Source organism: Aquarana catesbeiana, linkage group LG05, assembly GCF_042186555.1.
Source record: "Aquarana catesbeiana isolate 2022-GZ linkage group LG05, ASM4218655v1, whole genome shotgun sequence".
In the NCBI taxonomy this organism is placed as follows: Eukaryota; Metazoa; Chordata; class Amphibia; order Anura; family Ranidae; genus Aquarana; species Aquarana catesbeiana.
Window position 1 is genome coordinate 88,745,130 of NC_133328.1, and position 18,329 is coordinate 88,763,458.

At 41.2% G+C, this 18,329-nt stretch overlaps 1 protein-coding gene across 3 annotated transcripts in view; it reads left to right on the forward strand.

Moving 5' to 3' along the window:
• The window catches only part of CNPY1 (canopy FGF signaling regulator 1), a 248,517-nt gene that overhangs the window by 62,183 nt on the left and 168,005 nt on the right, over positions 1-18,329 (forward strand). For 2 of the 3 annotated variants that reach the window (XM_073629955.1, XM_073629956.1), the window contains one exon: positions 16,376-16,478. In XM_073629955.1, coding sequence (XP_073486056.1) covers positions 16,385-16,478 — 94 coding nt within the window. In that variant the 5' untranslated portion in view covers positions 16,376-16,384. Of the gene's footprint in view, positions 1-6,841; positions 6,996-16,375; positions 16,479-18,329 lie in introns of those variants that run through there. The other variant, XM_073629954.1, reaches the window with a different exon arrangement.

The following is an 18,329-nucleotide window of genomic DNA, read 5'->3' on the forward strand; positions in this document are numbered from 1 at the left end:
AAAGATTATCAATATTTTGTACTTTCTGCTATAAAACATATCCAATACAAAAATTGAAAAAAAAGTAATTTCTTTATCAATTTAGGCCAATATGTATTCTGCTACATATTTTAAGCGAATATTGATATTGGTTTGCGCAAAAGTTTTATAGCGTCTACAATAGGATTTAAAAAAAAATTTCTTACTAGTAATGGCGGCAATCAGTGACTTAAAGCAGGACTGTGATATTGCGGCAAGCAAATCGTACACCTGACACTTTTTGGGGACCAGTGGCACTAATATTGTGCTAAAAAATGCACTGTCACAGTACTAATGACAGTGGCAGGGAAGGGATTAACAGCAGGGGAGATCAAAGGGTTAAATGTGTTCCTAGCAAGTGCCTACTCACTGTGTGGAAGGTGCTTCTACTAAGGGAAGGCAAAGATCTGTGTTTGTGCTTAGCAGAAACACAGGATCAATGTCTTCCCTACTGACAGAATGACGGTCTGCCTTGTTTACATATAGTTTGGTTCATGTATATTTGGACACAGGCACGTTTTTAGTTATTTTTTTCAGGTACTTACCAAAACATATTCAAGCTATACTTATATAATGGATATGGCCTGAAAGGTCTCACTCTCAGGTTTAATTTGAGGCTGAAGGGTTTAGAAATTACAGCTCCTAAAATTGCCCCCCTCCCCCTTTTTTTCAAGGGACGAAAAGTAATTGGACAATTGAATCAAAAGCTGTTTCATTGCCAGGTGTGGGCTACTCCTTTGTTATTTCTTCATCAATTAAGCAGGTAAAAGGTCTGGTGTTGATTCTAAGTGTGGTATTTGCATTTGGAATCTATTGCTGAACCTACCTCATGCATTCAAAGGAGCAGTCCATGCAAGTGAAACAGGCCATTGTAAGGCAAAAAGTAAACCAATCCATCAGAGAGATAGCAGCAACATTAGAAGTGGCCAAATGAACAGTTTGGTGCATTCTGAGGAAAGAAGAACGCACTGGTGAGCTCAGCTACATAAAAAGGCCTAGACATCCATGGAAGATAACAGTGGTGGATAATTGCAGGATCCTCGCTATGGTAAAAAAAAAAAAAAACATTCATAACATCCAGACAAGCGAAGGACACTCTCCAGGAGGTGGGCGTATCATTGTCAAAGTCTACAATCATGAGAAGACTTCACAAGAGCAAATACAGAGGGTTCACCACAAGGTGCAAACCATTCATAAGCCTGAAGAATAGAAAAGCCAGATTAGACTTTGCCAAAAAAATCTAAAAAAAGCCAGACTCGGTTCTGGAAAAGCATTCTTTGGACAAATGAAACTAAGATTAATCTGTACCAGAATCACGGGAAGAAAAAAGTGTGGAGAAGGCTTGGAACAGCTCATGATCCAAAGCATATAACCGTCATCTGTAAAACATGGTGGAGGCAGTGTGATGGCTTCCAGTGGCACTGGGTCATTGGTGTTTATTGATGATGTGACAGATGACAGATCAGCCAGATGAATTCTGCAGTGTTTAGAGATAAACTGTCAGCCAAATGCAGCAAAGTTGATTAGACGGCACTTCACACTACAAATGGACCGTGATCCAAAACACACTGCAAAAGCAACCCAGGAGCTTCTGAAAGAAAAGAAATGGAATATTCTACAATAGCCGAGTCAATCACCTGACCTCAACCCAATTGAGCATGCATTTCACTTGCTGAAGGCAAAACTAAAGGCAGAAAGAACCACAAACAAACAACAACTGAAGACAGCTGCAGTTAGAGCCTGGAAAAGCATCAGAAAGTAGGGGAACCTAGTATTTTGTAATATCCAAGGATTCTCCTTGTCAAAAGATTTTTATTAAGTTCATAGTAATAAGCTTAACATACATGTTAATGGATACATGTTAACATAAGGAATGAAGCTCAATAATTACAGAAGTAGGTAAGAATATAAAACATATAATGAAATATGATAAATAAGGATATTCGGAATAGAGATTTTCAAACTGATACATTTTATCAAAAGGTATCTATCTATTCCTACAATGTTAGTTTCCAAAATAACGTGAATGAGATACAACATTAGTAACAATGAGCTTCAAGAATTAATGAGGGGGATGGGAGATGGTGCGAAAGAATGAACCCATGGGTGCCACATATTTTCAAATTTTGGAATTTGATTGTGTTACATGACAGCCATTTTAGAGTGGATCATAAAGTTATTCATTCTATGTTTTGACTCAGCTACCGCTAAAGAAGGGGATTTCCATGAGAGTTTGCTTAGCAGCTGTGAGGAGCTAGACAAAAAGCTTGAACTGCATATGCGTCAAGCCTACAGGTTTAAGATTAAGTAATACTGTGGTAGGATCTGATTGCATTGGCATTTTGAATAATTTGGAGGCAATTAAAAATATTTCCTTCCAGAAGGTTTGAGCTATAGGACAGGCCCACCAGATGTGCATTTGTGTGCCCAAGTCCAAACAGCCGCGAAAGCAAAGGGCTGAGAAGGATGGAGAGTATTTAGCAACTCTGTAAGGTACGATGTACCACCAGGTCAAGACTTTATAGTTGGTTTCAACCGCTAAAACGTTAGGGGAGGATGTTTTGGTAGTCAACCAGATATCTGACCATTCTGTAGTGGTTATTGTGCGCCCAAGGTCCTCCTCCCATTTCTGAGCGTAGGAAGGTTTGTCCGAGTTGGGTGTAACTAATAACTGAGAGTAAAGAGAAGAGATTGGTCTCTTGGCTTGTGGATCCTTTTTACATGTGGCTTCAAAATTTGTGAGTTGATCAAGTGGTGTGTCTATATTTGTGTAAGGAGTGAAGAAATTTTTAATTTGAAGGTAACGGAAGATTTCCGAGGGGGGTAACCCAAAGGTCTCTCGCAAATCTTGAAAAGGAATAATGTTGGAGGACGTAACAAATTTATGTAATCTCGAAACATTTAGGGAAGCCCAGACTTTGAATGACTTGGGGGAGACCCATGCTGAGTAAAAAGCCAGATTTTTAAGGAAAGAGAGGAGAGGATTGTGTGGGGATAGTAATTGGTGTTTGGTTTTAAGCCTGTCCCAAAGGGATATAAAGTGTTTAGTAATGGGGATATGTAGACCAGTGCGATCTTTAGGATGAAGCCGTAGAATATTTGAGACAGATAAGGGATCACATTCAGTCGCTTCTATTGATACCCACAAGGGGGTTTCTTGTGTTGCATGATACTTTGGTAAGCTTGTGATATGGGCAGCTTTGTAATACAACGCAAAATTGGGAAAACCCAAGCCACCAGAAGACTTAAGAAGATATAATGTTTGGGAAGGGATGCGAGGTTTGGAAGATCCCCATACAAATGTCGTTGCTCTTTTCTGAATTAATCGAGTAATGTATGCTGGGATCGGGATCGGCAGGACTCTGAACAGATAAAGTAATTTAGGTAAAATTGACATTTTAACAGTATTAATCCTACATAGCCAAGATAATGGAAGGTGGGACCATTGTTTCATTAAATTAGTCACTTTTCTCAGAGTAGATGGGTATTTGGCTGAAAATATATCCAAGGATTCTCAACAAAATATTAAAAATGAACATTTTATTTATGATTATATTCATTTGTCCAATTACATTTGAGCCCCTGAAAATGGACTGTGTATAAAATTGTTTGCAGTTCCTAAAATTTGTACTTGATATTTATGTTGAACCCCTTGAATTAAAGCTGAAAGTCTGCACTTCAAATTAATTTGGATTGTTTCATTTTAATTTTATTCTGGTAGCATACAGAGCCAAAAGTATGAAAATTGTGCCTGTGTCAAAATGTATATATGGACCTAACTGTAGGCGGACAGCCGTTTTCTCTCTGTACTAAACAATTGGCGGTTGCCGGCGGACATAGAGTCCGTGGTCCCCGCCGCTGGGCTTCCGCTGTGTGTGATCAGAGTGGGCCTCCAGCAGCGTACGCTCCCAGACCCAGAAGTGTCAGGTCACGTACTAGGTACGTGATCTGGCGCAGAACGGCTGCCCTGCCACAGTAAATGTGCGGTGGACGGTCGGGAAGTTGTTAAACATGTATTGCACTACTACATAAGAATAAGTATGGGCCATCTACTAAGCTGCTGAAAGAAAAAAAAAATAAGAAAGGCTTTTCTGATTATTTATTAATAGTTATTGTTTGTATTATATTCAGGTAATATGTGCAATGGCATTACAGCCAATAGAATTTACAGTTTTTTATTTTTTTTTTTATATTTTAAAGTTTCACTTCTCTTGGTCAAAAAGCAATATTTTTGTTTGTTTATGAAACTTGGTTTTATTTGTATGGCTAAATCTGTGTCTGTAGTGCATGTTCAAACCTTAAAGCGGAGTTCCACCCAAAAGTGGAACTTCCGCTTCAAGCACTCCTCACCCCCTTACATGCCACATTTTTTTTGGGGGGGGGGGGAGTGGGTACCTGGTTTTGACAGGTACTTCCTGTCCCACTTCCTTCTTCCGCTGTCTCGCCGCTTAGGCGACTCTTCCTCCCCCTCTGGCGGCTCCTCCCTCTCTGCAATCTTCTGGGACACGTCACAGGTCCCAGAAGATTGCCTGGCCACTAGGAGAGCTAGATGCGACATGCGCAGTGCGCACCTGGCTGTGAAACCGCAGTAGTAATGACAGCGCCATGCAGAGGAGGGTGAGAGGAGCAAGGCTTCGGGTGGCCGCATCGCTGGAGCGTGGGACAGGTGAGTGTCTGTTTATGAAAAGTATTTTAACTACTTAAGGACCGAGCCTCTTTCTGAGATTTGGTATTTACAAGTTAAAACCTGTTGTTTTTTTTTTGCTAGAAAATTACTTGGAACCCCTAAACATTATATATTTTTTTTCTAACACCCCAGAGAATAAAATGGCGGTCGTTGCAATGCTTTCTGTCACACTGTATTTGTGCAGCAGTCTTACAAGCGCACTTTTTTTGGAAAAAATAATTTTTTTTTAATTAGAAAGTAAGACAACAGTAAAGTTAGCCCAATTTTTTTTTATATTATGAAAGATAATGTTAAGCCGAGTAAATTGATACCCAACATGTTATGCTTCAAAATTGTGCCCGCTCATGGAATGGCGACAAACTTTTACCCCTAAAAATCTCCATAGGCGACATTTAAAAAATTCTACAGGTTGCATGATTTGAGTTACAGAGGAGTTCTAGGACTAGAATTATTGCTGTCGCTCTACCAATTGCAGCGATACCTCACATTTTCATTTGCAGGAGCTACTCATGTATGCGTTCACTTCTGCACGCGAGCTCGGCGGGAAGGGCCATGTTTAAAAAAAATGTTTTCTTATTTATTTTTCCTTTTATTTTTACACTGTTCTCCTTGTAATAGAAAAATGCATGACAGGACCTCTTAAATATGAGATCTGGGGTCAAAAAGACCTCAGATCTCATATTTACATGTTTTGACGTCGCTTCCGCCCTGCAATGTTATGGAGATGGGTGGGGGCCATCTTCCCCTCACCCGTCTCCATACCAAGCCAGCAAGAGGACATGATCGCCACTGCTGCTACCGACAGCTACGGTAAGCAGCGGAGGGAGGGGGTCCCTCTCCTGCCACCCATATAAGTGATCTTGCGAAAAATCCGCCGCAGAGACCACTTTTATCTGAAAACGGACCACCCGCTGAAGAAGAGGATTACTGGGGTTATGGCAGCTAGCTGCTGCCATAACAACGATATTCCTCTTCAAAATGCTGCTGTAATAAATGTAAAAAAACAGTGGAACTCCGCTGTAATACCATAAATAATACCATGTTGTTAGATTTTTACTCCAGGAGTAAATAATGAGTTTGGAAATTCTAGATTTAACTAAATAACTAAACCCATTCGATTTTAGTCAACTAAAATACAACCAAACTCAAACAATTCAGATGACTAAAAATAAAATGGCATTTTAGTCAAAGGTGGCACGGTGGTGTAGTGGATAGCACGTTCGCCTAGCAGTAAGAAGGGTCGCTGGTTCGAATCCCAACCACAACACTACCTGCCTGGAGTTTGCATGTTCTCCCTGTGCCTGCGTGGGTTTCCTCCGGGTACTCTGGTTTTCTCCCACACTCCAAAGACATGCTGGTAGGTTAATTGTATCCTGTCTAAATTGTCCCTAGTGTGTATGAATGTGAGTTAGGGACCTTAGATTGTAAGCTCCTTGAGGGTAGGTACTAATGTGAATGTACAATGTATATGTAAAGCGCTGCGTAAATTGACGGTGCTATATAAGTACCTGAAATAAATAATAATAATAAATAAAAGACTGTGACTAAAACTAAATCGAAATTTGATGTCAAAATGAACACTGGTACAAATACAGAGGGTAAATGTTTGCCAATGAGAACAGACACAGCAATAAAATCTTGACAGAGGGTCTAACCCTTCCCCACTCTACCAAAACTAAAATAAAAAAAGGTTTATACCTAGAAATATTTTTTAGTCGGCACCTGCCAAGCAGCGGTGTCTTGATTAGAAAAATTGAAATAATTGCTTATTATTTGGTGCGCAAGGGACAAAAATGTAATTAAATTCAATTTTTATTCTTCACTTACAGTTTAAATATACTGAAAATTCCAAAACTATTTCCAGTCAGTGTGAAATATTGTATTGTTTGCAGTAAATATTCCAAGAACAAAGCAAATTATCAATACAAAACCATCCTATTTAGCTGTTGCTGCTGCATTATTAAACCATGTATTTGTTCTTACACGTATGGCTGAATTTCAAGGTTTTCCTGTTGCATTCCAGATGGGACATTCACACAGCCTAATGAATCATTCACCGTGTCCCTGTGCCTCTTCTGATTGGCTCTGTTTTTTGTCAGTCACCTAAATAACACTTTCCCACAAGTATCGTGGCAGCAGTAGGAAAACCCACGTGACCCATGACAAACTTCTCATCCTACAATGCTCTGCCAGAAAGCTATAATAACTGGGAGGTCTTTTAAGCCTGGTTAGCCTACTAGTGAATGACTGGAAAGACAGGTATAGTGCGTACACCAGTGCTGCTACTCAGGTAAGCTTATTGTTCTTTTTACCTGTCTGTGGGATAGAATCTGTGTGCGTCGTAGTACAAGTCGTGTTTCAAGCTGCTTTTTGCTATTTGCTTAGCTGCAAACTATCACTGAGCTGGCCTTATTAAGTATTAAAATGTTATTAACAGTATTTCCTATTTCACTGCATTTTAAGTGCTTTGTTTCCCCCATTCAAAGTAACAGCAATGTATGTTAAACACATGGCATTTCACAAACCAATGCCAAATACTTCATCATTTTTCTTATTTATTTTCAGCCGCTAGCAGGGCGCTTTTAACCCCACAGAAGGGTTAAAAAACGCCTGTGTTGCGGCGCTTCCGAAGAATTAATTTCAATGGGCAGGGCGCCCCAAAGATGCTGCTTGCAGGACTTTTCCTAATGTCCCGCAAGCACACCGCCCCAGTGTGAAAAGTTGAAATGTCACACTGAAATTAATGGGAGGCAGTTTTCTGGCGCTTTACAGGCGCTATTTCTAGCGCTAAAATGCCTGAAAACCGCTTCAGTGTGAAAGGGGTCTAAATGTAGAAATGAAAAATATATGTAGACACTTGTTGATAAAAAGCTCCCTAAGGGCTCATTTACACTTGCTTCTGCTTCAACACACATTAACGGCTAGTTTACACTTGCTTCAAAACATGGCTTCAGACAAGCTTTATCAAAGCTCTCTGAACGCTAGTCAAAGCTCATTTCACTAAATAAAATGGTTAGCTTACAGTCCTGTTTACACCTTGCTTTTGCTTTGCTTTGCTTCAACTTCAGTTCAAAAATTATATCCCATGTAGCTTTAGGGCTAGTTTACACGTGCTTCAAAACATGGCTTCGGACATGCTTTGTTAAAGCTCTCTGAACAGCAGTCAAAGCTCCTGTCACTAAATAAAATGGTTAGCTTACAGTCCTGTTTACACCTTGCTATTGCTTGGTTCTTCAAGGGGGGCTTCGATGAGGCTTTGGTGGGGTTTCGATGAGGCTTCGGTGGGGCTTCAAGCTTTGCCATAGACTTCTATGGAGGCTTTAAAGACTCTTTGAAGCACTACTAAAGCTACATTGGGTATAATTTTTGAAGCAATAGCAAAGCAAAAGCAAGGTTTAAACAGAACTGTAAGCTAACCATTTTATTTAGTAACAGGAGCTTTGACTAGCGTTCAGAGAGCTTTAACAAAGCGTGTCCGAAGCTACTGTATGTTTTGAAGCAAGTTTGAACTAGCCATTAATGTGTGTTGAAGCCGAAGCAAGTGTAAATGAGCCCTTAGTGGTGCTTCAAAGCGTCTTCAAAGCCTCCATAGAAGTCGTTGGCAAAGCTCGCTTGAAGCCTCACCCGAAGCCCCACCAAAGGCTCATCGAAGCCCCATGGAAGCTCCACCAACGCCTCATTGAAGCCTCATCAAAGCACCAAGCAAAAGCAAGGTTTATTTAGTGACGGGGCTTTGATTGGCGTTCAGAGAGCTTTTTGAAGCAAGTGTAAACTAGCCCTTAGTATCAAGGTGGATTTGATTTAAATCATGATTTAAATCACTAGTAAAAAAACTTGATTTAAATCATAATTTTTAAAGAGCAACTGTCATCTCTGCCTCGCAGCAGCACCTCCTCTGACCCGCTGTTGACTCACCGACAGTCCAATTCTCTTTAATGGCACGGCTGGTGATGCGGCAGTGACACAACAAGGTGAGGGACGTGACGGCAGCAGGTGAGTGGATGCTCGCAGACGCTGCCATGATGGATCTGAAATGACAGGTGCTCTTTAAATGTAAGGACCCATTCTTGCTGGTAGTTAGAATCTTTAATATTTGCAACAAAATAAAGGTTTCCTATTTAGAATAATAAACTGTCCGGTTAGTAAAACAGTGATATCAGAACCAATATAATCATACAGTTTTTAGTGTACATAGATTTGCTAAACAATGGGATAAAAGAATATTCCCCAACTTTGTTTACTGTGAAGTTGTCTGAATGCATCAATGCAGTGCATGTTATCTCAGCTTGAATGAGTTTACCAAAAATGTAAATATTGCAGAATATACAGCCTCATGCTACATAACTAAGCTCCATTTCATGCTGAAAAAACAGAAATATTGATGTATCTTAAATAGAAAACTATCTTTAGAAAGATTTTTACTCCAGAAGCATTTTTATTAAAGTTAATTTGATAAAAATCAAAAAAATCAGATTTAAATAAAACAAATCAGATTTTTTTATAAATTCATTGACTTTTATCCACCCTGCTAAGTATTTAGAAAAATGCTTTTTGTGGTGCTGGTACAATTGGAGTAATTGCTGGTTCACACTAGTGAAACTTCTGATGCGATTTGACTTGCATGACAAAGCGGTGCCCGTTCTCATCAGTGCAAGGAAAAGGGTCCTGTGCTACTTTGGCGCGATTTGGCCCCGTAGTGTATGTAAAGCGAGAAATGTCACCAGCACACAATGGATCTCCAGAATGGGCCCAAAGCTTTATTCAGCGATCACATTGTTACAACAAAACGTAAAACATTTCCGAGCCTCGCAGGACCTCTTCATCAGGCATGTGACGGCATAAGGCCTGATTCACACCTATGCAGGTTGCAGTTTGCATATTGCAGGTGCATTTTGCGTTTTTCAACACACGTTTTTGATTCATTGAAGTCTATGGAACCAAAAAACAGAAAAAAATCCCTGGCCCTTTCCTTAAAATGCACAGATGGCAACTACATCCATAGGAAACCATGTTAAATGAACTGTAGTGTGTTTCTGCAAAACTGAAAACGCACTAAAAAATTCATAGGTGTGAACCATGCCTTAAGCTTAGGACCCATTCTGGAGATTCATGGTATGCTGGTAACATTTCTCACTGTTACTATTTATGGTTCCAGCCGGTGGTCGCTTCAGCACCCACTTATACACAGCCTTTTCTACAGGAACATGTGCGTTGGGAATAATGAATTCCAATATGCAAAGTCACATTACATAATCGCACTGAAAATCAATTACAGCTGGGTGAACTGAGCCCAGTGCATTTACTTTTCATATGCACATTTTAAAGTATGGTTGTCAATAAAAAATGGAAAATGCCATTATTCAGCTCCCTCTTAAAATGTCAGTTGTCTGGCTGTGTTTGGCTTCTATATTTCTGAAACCCCGACAAAACAAGTATGCAGAAAATAACACCCGGGGCCCAGTCCCACGTTTTTACCATGTGTTAACATATTGTTTTTGGTCTCAAAATGGTTTGAGACCATCGCAAATCTTTCGGTCCATAAATGTTTTCAGAATATTCTTGAGATTATAAAGGATTGCTGTAAAGGAAATTGTAAAAGAAAACGCTTTGAGAAAAAGTTGTCTTTTCGGGAATCCTTTTCTTTATGTGCAGGATTAATAGAGGAAGGTTGATAGAGAAGGGAAGATAAGAGTTGGGTGGAGGGGTATTTTTAAGCCTACATTTGGAGATCAGCTGCTATTATATCCAAGAAGGAGATGTGATAAGGGGATCATAACACTTATTGACCTCTTTTATATTGAGTGAGGTCTAACCTTCTGGTGTGAGTGGCATTCCTATGTGTGGTGGTGGAAGCTAGGCCTCATGCCCACTGGGCATTAAAAACACCACTTTCTCAAGCCTTTTTTCTGCCTCTAAACATGCGCATAAACATGTTCACAAAAACACAGCTTTAGGCAAGTTTTTGATGATGCTTTTATTCTGCAAGGAGAAAGGTGTTCAGAAGAGCTGGGCAAACATGCAGTATGCATGAGGCCTTTAAAGAAAGTTGCCGCTTGATCTGTTCTTTATTATATTTAAAGTGATTCTAAAGGCAGAAGGTTTTTTTTTTCATCTTAATGCATTCTATGCATTTGGATAAAAAACCTGTATACAGCAGCCCCCCCCAATACTTACCCGAGCCCTATCTCGATCCAGTGATTTTTGCACAGGAGCCTCGTCTGTCTCGGACTCTCCTTTCATATTGGCTCAGACAGCGGCGGGCGACATTGCTTGCCGCTGCTGTCAAAGTCAGTGAGCCAATGGGGAGAGAGAGGGGTTGGGGCAAAGCTGCTGCTCCATGTTTGAATGGACACACAGAGCAGCGTTAATATCACTTTAAAGCGGAACTTCATCTTTCCATCTATTAAATCTATTAAATCTTCTGCCCTTGTTGTTTTAATTTTGGATAGTAAAACATTTTTTTTCTGCCACTAAATATCTTATACAGCCCACTTCCTGTTTCATGTCTGGTAAAAAGCCTAGGTCTAAGACATCATGCACAACTCTGTCTCTCTCACTGTCGTGAAAGTTTGCCAGGAAGGGAGGGGCTTGAGTCATAAAAGGGCCAATGAGAGCTGCAGAGCTGCAGGTGTGCCTCTGTGTGTCTGTGTAAATCCAGAAAGTGAACAGGCAGCAGCTTTAGCTGCCCACAGTTAAAATGGTCGCAGCCAGTGGAGGATGATTTCTGCAGCATATTTGGCAAGTAGAGAATCACAGTATATATAAAATAATATGCAAAGTGGTTGGAGGGAAGCTTCAAAATGGCAAAGATGTTTTTATTACAGATTATGTGAGCAGACTGCAGTTCCTCTTTAAGGTTCTACCCCACTCCTGTAACATTCAGCCTTTCCTCAGCTATATTTCAGTAAAAATTGAAGTGAAAAAAAATATAAAATACTTTGTGAACTTACAGGTTTTTTTTTTTTTGTCTAATTGTAATGTTTTATCATAATTACATAATTTGTCTCTTTGTGTTTTGTTGTATAAAAGTGGGACAAAATCAGATATTTTAGTTGCTGTAGAGAAAATTGATTTTTAATAATAAAAAAAGAAAGTCCACTTTAACTTTTTGTTCCTCCGGATATTTCATAAATCAGCCCCAGAGTCCAAGAAATATTTATGCTTAAACATTTTCATTTTTGTGCACACCAACTTTAGTAGCTGGATCTTATTTATTTTATTTAACATTTCTCTGTTTTTTTTTTTTTTATCTTGCCCTGACCCTGACATTTTTGCCTCTCTGTATTTTGGAACTACTTTGACAATAGTAGATAAAACCATTTATCAGTGTTAGGGACAAAGTCTTCCAGAGATTTGAGGGATTGGGTACTTTGGAAACATTTGTACTCAGCCAATCGCCATGGGTATATATAGTGATGCTGATATAGGGTTTCCTCTGCATCCATTTTTGCCCAAGCTGATTTTGATGGGGTAGTGCAAGTAGCTTCACTCCTAAACATCTACCTCTTAGCAATAATCTAAGTCCATGTATTTTTTGCAATATGAAGGGTACCTAAAAGCAAACCTGTTATCCTTTTAAAACCTGTAGCTTGTGCTTAAATTGCACCAAAAAATCCCTAAAAAATTGGAGGAAAGAAAAAAAAAAATTTTGTTTTTTAACTCACCTGAAATGGCTGTTGCTAGGCAGTCTTCCTAATCTGCCTCTTACTACGCCGCGGTGATGTTCTGTCTTCTCCTCCTCGCGTTGTCTTCTGGGGAATGGGGCGCGGTGTGTTATGAAAACTGTGTGTGTCCCACAACACATTGCGTCCCATTCACAAAGCACTGTGCGACTCGCGCATGCGCAGTAGGAAACGGGCAATGAAGCCGTAAGGCTCCACTGCCTGTTTCCCTTAGGATGGCGATGCCGAGACCCGAGAGCTGAGGGAAGGGTCAGCCTCGGGCGGCCGACATCGCGGGCACTCAGGACAGGTAAGTGTACTTATTTAAAATCAGCAGCTACAGTGTTTGTAGCTGCTGACTTTTACATTCCCCCCCCCCCCCTTTAAAGTGTTTGTAAACCCATCCAAAAAAAGAGACAAAGGCATAATGGGCTAGTATGCATCGCATACTAGCTCTATATGAAATACTTACCTTAGATCGAAGCTGGTGCAGAGGTCCCCATACACCGCTGTGACCGGCGACATGTCTCCAGAATGTTACTTCCGGGTTCGCGGGCTCCAGTGCTGTGATTAGCCAGAGCCGCAATGACGTCACTCCCGCGCATGCATGTTGAAGCCGTCGGTCATGTCATATCAGCTGAAGCAACGTCACAAACGAGCTGTTGCTTCTCAGTGTGCATGTGTCGATACAGTGGATATCTCCTAAACCATGCAGGTTTGGGAGATATCCACAGTACCTACAGGTAAGCCTTATTATAGGCTTACCTGTAGTGAAAAGTGGTTTGTAAGGGTTTACAACCACTTTAAGAGCAGACACAACAAAGTGCCTCCTCTTATCTTTATTATTTGGTAGCATCTAACCTAGTCAAATCTGCCTTGGGTTACCTCCTGACTCATTCTGTCTGCTAGCAGGAAAAGTACTTAAACTTTAAATGCCACTGTCACATATGAATTACTTGTCAATGAGTGCTCATCAGACCACTGTAAACATCAGAGGTTTTGTTCTGCTAGGCAGCTGATTATGCCCCTAGGACACATTTACATTTGCTTTGACTTTAACACCCATTAAAGCATCTACCGCTTCAACATGCTTTTGTTATGTGTTTTTGATGCTTCAGTGATGCTTTTTTGAAACTTGGCAAATTTTGTGTGTGTGTTGATTTTCTATTTGTTTTAAAGGGGCCCAGTAGATCCCCAGCTCATTGGTATCCCTGTTCATCAAGTCCCCAGCTTATTACTACCTTTGTTCAGCAGATACCCAGCTTATTAGTACCCTTGTTCAGCAGATCCTCTGCCCAGTAGTACCCCCAGCTTTGCTGATGCCCCACTCAGTAGTACCCCTAGCTTTGCTAATCCTCCTCCGCTCACCTCCCGCTACAGTATATCGCTCCCATGCTGCTCCCCATGTGTAACATCTGCTAGTTTCTCCTGCTCTAGTCCCCCAGCTCTGCTGATCCTCGCCCTGTTCAGTCCTCGCCCTCCGGATTCCTCTCATCTTGCTCCTGCTCCATGCTGGAGGAGATGTGATGTCTGCACCAGACACTTTCAGAATATATAGACATGAACCGGAAGTGAGTGCTGATGATGTCTTTCCAGTTCGCTTGTTGGTTTCTCAGTGCATCCTGGGATATCTCAATTGCACTTTCTTCATAAGACGCTTGGCTCAAGCTACCCATCTACTAACACTATCAACGTTTTGAGCTAGAGGACAGGGTGGTTATTCAATGTGAGTTATAACATGAACTGAAAAATAATACTAAAGTAATTGACAGCCTTAGACTTTAGTTTTCAAGAAGATATGAAGGGATTGAAAATGTGTGTAGGTCGAGGCCTGACAAATAATTTGATGGTCATGAATGGTTTGAATGAAGGGTGACATCAGAAATAATTCTGAGTTACAGTGGTGAGATGTTCTTCCTGAACTTCTTGTCTATGCACCCACCGTCATGGAATCACAGACTCCACTTTCTTTGATTTCAAAGAAAGCAGTTGTGTAATTCTAGTTGAGCATTTTTTTTAGGCCTGTTTCAAACGGGCTTCAGCTTGTATAAGAGCACTGTGAATAGCAAGCTTTGTTGAAGCTTTTAAAGTACCATTCAGCTCCAATTTGTAAATGTTGAACATAGATCCTAATGGGAGTGTTGATTGCCACTTTAAGAAAGCTGCTAGCAGGCTTCAGCAAGTTTCTAGAAGTTCTGAAGCTTGCTAGAAGCTTGTTTAACCACTTCCCGCCCGGCCTATAGCAAAATGATGGCTGGGCGGTGGTTCAGTTATCCTGACTGGATCTCATATGACATCTTTCAGGATAACTGCCGGCGCATGCCTGTGGGGGCGCGCAGCATGGCGAACGGTGGTGCGGCGTGTCAGTCTGACACACCACTACACCGATCTCGGTAAAGAGCCTCTGACGAAGGCTCTTTACCAGGTGATCAGCTGTGTCCAATCATGGCTGATCACAGTGTAAACAGGAAAAGCAGTGTATCGGCTTTTCCTCACTCACGTCTGACACACACGAGTACAGGAGAGACAATCAGCGGCTCTCCTGACAGGGGGGTCTGCACTGATTGATTATGAACCCCCCACCGCATATACCCACACTGGACCACCAGGGATGCCACCAGGACCACCAGGGATGGACACCACGGATGGATGACCAGGTATGCCACCCATGGCCACCAGGGATGACAGTGCCCCACAAATGGTGCCAGTCAGTGCCCATTACCAATGCCTGCCAGATGTCTCCCTATCAGTGATGTCATCAGTGCCATCTTTCAGTGTCCATCAGTGCCACCTATCTGTGCCCACCTATCAGTGACCGTCCATTCCACATATCAGTGCCACCCATATGTACCCATCAGTGCCACCTATCAATGCCCATCAGTGCTGCATACCAGTGCCACCTATCGGTGCCCATCAGTGCCGCTTATCTGTGCCCATCATCAGTGCCACCTTATCAGTGCCCATCAGTGCAGCCTCATCAGTGCCCATCAGTAAAGTAGAAAACTTACTTATTTACAAAAAATTTTAATAGAAAAAAAGAAAACCTTTTTTTTCAAAATTTTCGTCTTTTTTTTATTTGTTGCACAATAAATAAAAACCCCAGCAGTGATCAAATTCCACCAAAAGAAAGCTCTATTTGTGGGAACAAAATGATGAAAAAATTGTGTGGGTGCAGTGTAGCATGACCGCGCAATTGTCATTCAAAGTGCGACAGTGCTAAAAGCTGAAAATTGGCTTGGGCAGGAATGGGGTGTAAGTGCCTGGTATAGAAGTGGTTAAAGTGGCAGTCAGCACTCCCATTAGGGTCTGTGCCCAACGTTTACAAACTGGAATTGAATGGTACTTTAAAAGCTTCGACAAAGCTTGCTGTTCACACTTCTCTTATACAAGTAGAAAGCCATGTGAAACTGGCCTTAAAGTGATTGTAAAGTCTCGCTTAAAAAAAAAAAAAAATAACAAACATGTTAAACTTACCGCCTCTGTGCAGTAAGTGCACAGAGCTGCCCGGATCCTCCTCCTCTGGGATCCCTCTTCGCTGCTCCTGGCCCCTCCCTCCTAACGAGTGTCCCCATAGACCAGCAGCTTGCCGTGGGGGGCACCCGAGCTGAGCTGCAGCCCAGTGTGTCCATACAGACATGAAGCTGCTGTTCAGCTCCTCCCCCTCTCTCCCCTGATTGGCTAACTGACTTTGACAGCCGTGGGTGCCTATGGCGCCGCGGCTGTGCCCCAGCCAATCAGGGGGATAGAGAAGGGGCTCACTGGATAGAGAAGGGGCTCAGGGTAAGTGTTGGGGGGGGGGGGGTGCTGCTACACACAGAAGGTTTTTTATCTTAAAGCATAGAATGCATTAAGATAAAAAAAACTTTGCCTTTACAACTCCTTTAAGAAGGGAATAGAGCCTTTAAATATAGTTGCAATATGTAATGTTTTTAACTTTATAACAATGTATATTAAAAAAAATGTTTGCATTAACATGTATTTTAGTCACAAATTCTTATTTTTTTCATAGGTATTAAATATGTCACTATGTGTGATCCAAGTTGCAGTGCTCTTGGTAACCTTTTTCTGCAGTCACGTGGAGGGAAAGCGAGATCCTATCACATATTGTGGAGGTTAGTAGCATGTTTGATTTGCCTGCAGTAAAGCTGTTCAAGTACAAGTTAGCCAGCAGTGTCTGGAGTCCATTTAAGAAGCCTATTGAGACAAGCCCTGGTACTGTGTTCCAAACTCTGGAACAGAACATTTAACTGAAAAAAAGTGCATTCAAGTACACAACGCAATTAAATCACCACTATAACAAAATCACTCATTGTGTAACACAAGTGAGGGTTTTGAAAGTTTATGTACCATAAAAATTTAAATTTAAATAACATTAAGTATTTTTGGTCTTTCTTTGCCATGACTTACTAAATCCGGCCATAGACGGTTCAGATCTTGGGTACAACCAGTCTGTCGGATTTTTCATTTAATTATTGCCAGCAGTTATAGGCTGACCATAGACAGATTGAAATTCAACAGGAGCAGCAGGAGCCATCTAAATTTCGATCCATCTTTGGGCAGGCTGGTTGTTCTGAAGTTAATCTATCGATCGACTTCAGTACAAACAGTCCGGTTTTTCCCATGTGATCTCTGCTATATCTACCAGCAGTGATCATTGTATTCTGACAGAGGGGAAACTTCCCGCTGTCAGAATACAATAGCGCAATAGCAGGGATTCGGTATTGGGTGATTTTCTTTCCTTAAACCCATGGCTGTATGGCTTGCTTAAGCTTTAAAGTGGTTATAAACCCTTTACAACCTTTTTTTACTACATGTAAGCCTATAATAAGGCTTACCTGTAGCTACCCCGGATATCTCCTAAACCTGCAGGGTTTAGGAGATATCCCCTGTATCAGCATGTGCCGACGTCATCGGCACATGTGCACTGAAGCAATTGTACATTTGTGCCATTGCTTCAGCTAGTGTGCCGTCACCAGCAGCTCCCGCACGCAGGCCAATCACAGCGCCGGAGCCCGCGACACCTGGAAGTAACTCTGGGAGAGATGTCGCTGGCCGGAGCGGTGTATGAGGACCGCTGTGGGGGCTTCGATCTAAGGTAAGTAATTCATAATGAGCTAGAATGAGCAAGTATTTTTTTTTGTTAGTGGATTTACAACCACTTTAAACCCCTTTCACATGGGGTGGACTCCGTTATGATCAGCTGGGGATTTTGTTTTTTAGCGTACCTGAGGTAGGCGGGTATAAACGGGGTGCAGGAAAGAAAATCGCTTGATTTGACTGTTGATGGGGGGGAATCTCTCCCATGGAGCCATTGTGTTCTCTCGGCAGGGGGAGCCGTCTCTGCTGGGAGAACACAGTGATTACTGCTAGCTGCTATAATAGCAGCTAGTAATAATCGCATGTAAGGCTGGTTGTACCCAAGTTGATCGGTCATTCAGCCTGCCCATACATGGTTTGAATCTCAGCTGATCCCTGCTGAACTGGGCGAGAATTAAACTGTCTATGGCCGGCTTAAGTTAAACAAAAACCCTGTTACAAACAAAATGGCTGTCAACCACTATGAAGGTGAGCTAATAGAGGCATAGTTCAGATCAGAAAAAACTTTTAATGTTCCATGTTTATTATTTTAATTAAAAAAGAAATAAATGTTTACAATCCCTATAAAGCTATATGTTGTACTTCAGTCTGTCTATTTATGTTGTACAATCTATCTATTTATCTAATCTATCTATGTATCCATCTAACCTATCTATTGATCTTAACCGAGCCTCTTTTTGACACTTGTTTTTTTCTAACACCCTAGAGAATAAAATGGTCGTCGTTGCAATACTTTCTCTCACACCGTATTTGCGCAGCAGTCTTACAAGCGCACTTTTTTGAATTAAAAAATAAGACAACAGTAAAGTTAGCCCAATTTTTTTTTTTATATTGTGAAAGATAATGTTACACTGAGTAAATTGATA